Source organism: Arachis ipaensis, chromosome B4 (genome assembly GCF_059453495.1).
Source record: "Arachis ipaensis isolate K30076 ecotype BB chromosome B4, ASM5945349v1, whole genome shotgun sequence".
Lineage (NCBI taxonomy): Eukaryota > Viridiplantae > Streptophyta > Magnoliopsida > Fabales > Fabaceae > Arachis > Arachis ipaensis.
This window is the reverse complement of record NC_142439.1, coordinates 109,783,775-109,788,041: the sequence shown is the minus strand read 5'-3', so window position 1 is coordinate 109,788,041 and position 4,267 is coordinate 109,783,775. Positions and strand designations below refer to the sequence as shown.

At 37.0% G+C, this 4,267-nt stretch overlaps 1 protein-coding gene across 1 annotated transcript; it reads left to right on the top strand.

Annotated features, from left to right (window-relative positions):
* Positions 1–1,336: 1,336 nt before the first annotated feature.
* LOC148568745 (protein FAR1-RELATED SEQUENCE 5-like) lies at positions 1,337–2,292 on the top strand. Its single transcript, XM_088484767.1, has 2 exons — positions 1,337–1,794; positions 1,881–2,292. The coding sequence occupies exons 1-2, from the start codon at positions 1,337–1,339 to the stop codon at positions 2,290–2,292; spliced, it is 870 nt and encodes a 289-aa protein (XP_088340893.1).
* Positions 2,293–4,267: the final 1,975 nt, after the last annotated feature.

Below are 4,267 nucleotides of genomic sequence, written 5' to 3'. Positions count from 1 at the left end.
TTATAAAAAAAATTAAAAATAAAAAAAATAACATGTCAAAAGAAAAATCGAAATGCACAACATAGAAGACATAACAAGAGAATTAGAGATAATTTATCAAAAATCTAATTGTAACTTATTCTAGGTTCTATATATTGAAGTAGAAACCAAGCACCCTGCAACCAAATTCGAAGAACATGTGATTTTTTTTTTTTTTAGAAAAATTGTACATCCATGTAATTTTTTCATTCAAGCTATCTAAGTAACCTCCTTAACACACGCGTTCTCCCCTCCCTCAATCGTTTGTTATACATGCGCCTCATATAACGTAAATTTTATGCTGCGTGATAAACATTTTTCAACGTAAACCTTTTGCTTTAACCTGCTGCGTGATAAACCTTTCTCAACATAAACCTCTTCTCGCATTTTTGTTCTTCGTCTTCTTCTCTGCTCACGTTCTTCTTCTTCTTCTTCAACCTAATAAGCTTCGTCGTTCTCCTCTGTTCGCGTTATCTTCTTCTTCGTCGTTCTTCTTCTTCTTCGATTTACAATTCTGAATGGAATCAATGAATGATTCAACTTCAAATCAGTTGAATGAGAACGATCTGGTTTATTCTTCTGAAACGAATCATGCTGATGAGGTTTGGATTATTTAATTTTGAATCGAATTGAATGGAATAGGATTGTTAATTTTATTTAAATTGAATTCAATGGACGTAGGTGTTTTTGACTCTGAATTGAATTGATAATATCTAAATTGTAGACAGAGGTGTTTCAAATTTGCTTTTGTATAATGCATTATGATTCGTTCACTAAGTACTATACAATTCTTTCATTGTGAGTAACTGTTCAGTTTGGTAAGCATAAAGGAGTTTGAATTTATTTTAATACACTGGATTATGTTTCGTTCACTCAGTACTCGTTCACTCAGTACTATAAAGTTTCTTCATCATGAATACGTGTTCGGTTCGGTATGCAGAAAGGAGTTTGTAAAAAAGATTAGAGAAATATATATATACTGTATTATGTTTTATTCACTAAGTACTAAATAATTGTTTCACCGTAATGACGTTTTCGGTTCACCGTGCAGACCAGCTGTGTTGTGGATGAAAAATTTGTCCCAAAGGTAGGGATAATTTTTAAGATACTAGAAGAAGCTGCAAAGTTCTATAAACATTATTCCAAACTTGCCGGTTTTTCTACCAAAATAAGGAATATGACTCGGGATGGAGACAAAATTAAGAATCAACTAATCGTATGCACCAGAGAGGGGAGGTGAAAATCCAAGATATCTCCAACTCTGAAGACAAACCCCTCGGCCGGGTTAAACTGTCCAGCTAGGATATATGTACACATAATGAAGGACGTCTGTCTTTGGACAATTTCCAAAGTCATTCTGAATCACTCACATCCTTGCTGTCCAGACCGGGCAGAGATGCTCAAACAACACAGGGAGCTTATCATGTTTGTGCGTTACACCATCAAAACCCACAAGGAGGCTGGAATCAGACCGAGCAAAACTTACCAATCATTTGTGGCAGCAGCTAGCAGCCACCGTGAACTAAGTTTTATAGAAAAAGACGTGAGAAATTACATCACAAGGGAAGTACAGAATATTTTCAAAGAAGACGATGCCAAAGAATTTGGGAAGTACCTACTAAGAATGAAAGAGAAGAACCAAAATTTCTTCTTTGAGCTCAACCTTGAAGGCAATCACTGCATTAAACATGCATTCTGGGCCGATGCAAGAAGTAGGGCCGCATTTGAGTATTTCGGAGATGTGGTTTCATTCGACGCTACCTATAACACAAACAGGTATTCCGTTCAGTCACATATATTTTCATGTTCAGTGCATGTACATCTTTTGGTTCACCATGGTCTGGGTGCACTTATTTATCTAGGTACAATCTGGTTTTAGGTTCTTTTGTGGGCATGAATCACGACGGCCAGTCGACACTTCTCGGATGCGCGCTGATGAAAAATGAGGACATCCAATCATTCAAATGGCTATTTGAGTGTTGTCTACGTTGCATGGGAGGGAAGGCACCAAAAGGCATTCTTACTGATCAATGCGCATCGATTCAAAGCGCAATTGAGCTGTGCATGCCAACAATAATTCACCGGTGGTGCATCTGGTACATCATGAAGAAGATCCCACACAAACTAAACGGTTACAAGCGACACGATGAAATTGAACAAGAGATGAGCCATGTTGTTTGGAACTCATACATAAAAGACACATTTGATAGAAACTGGAACGATTTCCTCACAAAGTACGGCCTTGGAGGGAACAAGTGGCTTTCAAGTAATTGAGGTTTCAATTCGAATTATTTTCAAAACATGCACTGTTTTCAGTTCACCACACCTTATTGGTTCGGTTTGTTATGCAGAGCTGTATGAGGATCGGCATATATGGATTTCAGTTTACTTGGATCACCACTTCTGGGCCGGGATGAGAAGCACACAAAGGAGCGAGAGCATGCATTCATTTTTCAACAAGTTTATCATATGGAACAGCTCCCTGAGACAATTTGTGAAGCAATATGACAATTGCCTAGCAAGTAGAGAGCAAAAAGAGAGAGAATTCGATGCTGCAGATTTTCACACTGTGATACCGTGCGCAACAAAATCAGCAATAGAGGCACAGTTTCAGCATGTGTATACCCACGAGATGGTTAGGGAAGTTCAAGCTCAATTCAGAGGTAAAGTAAACTGTATCACAAGATCAATGCATTTCACCCTAAGTTTCACAACATACGAAGTTGTAGAGCAGGTTTTCAACTCCACATTTAACAAGTTTGTCGTCACCTATGACGTAGTATCACAAGAGGTAAAGTGTCAGTGCTTGCTGTTCGAGTCAATGGGCATATTGTGCTGCAATTCCCTGAGCGTCCTAAGCTTTGAGTGAGTGGATAACGTGGCACCGAAATACATACTGGAACGGTGGAGCAAGAACAAAAGAGGAGGCACACACACATCAAGAGCAGCTAAGATGAGCCTCTACTAGGGCCAAGAAGTAAGAGATTCGACGAATTGGTGTTTCGGCCGCACAATATATGCGAATTTACATCCGAGTCTGAGGAGTTGACTGGAATTTTGCACCGAGCATTTGACAAGGTCATGTCGGAGATGCAATAATATCAAGAGAGAAGCAAAGAAAAAAGTTTGTTATCCCACGAAAAAGCGATATTGAGCGATGTGAACGACCTTTAAAGCCCGCCATGCATCAAAACAAGAGACCGGCCAAGAACAGACTTGGATCAAACCTTGAAAAAAAGATCTCAAATGCCACAAAGAAAAAGAAAAAGATAGCTCCAAGCAAGGTAAAATGGACTTGCTTTCGATTAGGTAAAAATTCAGTTGTGTATTTTGCTAATATACAATTAATTATGTCTTTTGTAGTTGAACCTTTTAGACGCCAGATCATCGATTCAGTCAAGCTCTACTCCTTACAATGCACCGGATATGAATTATCCAAGAGAGGATTATACAAGTTTTAGTTTTTACTAATATAAATTTCTGTTCACCCATGAGCAAATTTCGGTTCACTAAGGTTATAGGAGGGTTAATTTCTGTTGTTAGTCTTTAATGAATAGTCAGTTTTTTTGTGAAATTCTTTATTCCAAAAGTCAATTTTTTCTTTATTGAATAGTCAATTTATTTTGCTTTGTGAGACATTCAGGTGTTTCTGAAACTGAATACTGATAGAAACATTTTTTTTATAATTAGTTCTCTGAATTTCTGTACAGTGTGCTTGCAACTTTCGGTTCGACCAGTGTATTAATTTCGGTTCACTGTGTTTTTTGGTGTTTTTCATGTATTGGTCAATACATTGATTGAAATCACTGGTGAACCTGAAACAAAATAGCAGCCAGACAGTTCCAACAGATATATAAATTAACATATCAGATTGACAGGATAATGAGTAATCCATCTTGAATCAGATATAAATATTAACATTTGATATATACATTGATATTAAGAATAGATATATACATTAACATTTATATTAATATTGACATATATACATTTGAAAGAAGCATTGTTTACTTTTTTAAACAAGTTAAACAAAATATTGTTAATTACAACCAGTTAATCATAGTATATCCTATTTACTATTTAAATCCCCAGATGAGAATTTACAATAAGGGCTAGAGAGGGCAGCAGATGGCTTTGGGAGTCTTATTACTTCAGATTCCCAAATCACTTGGTCTCTGATTTTGTTCATTTCGTGCAACAGAATGTGCGGACCATATTCGTACCTGAAGCCATCAATCCCTTCCTACAT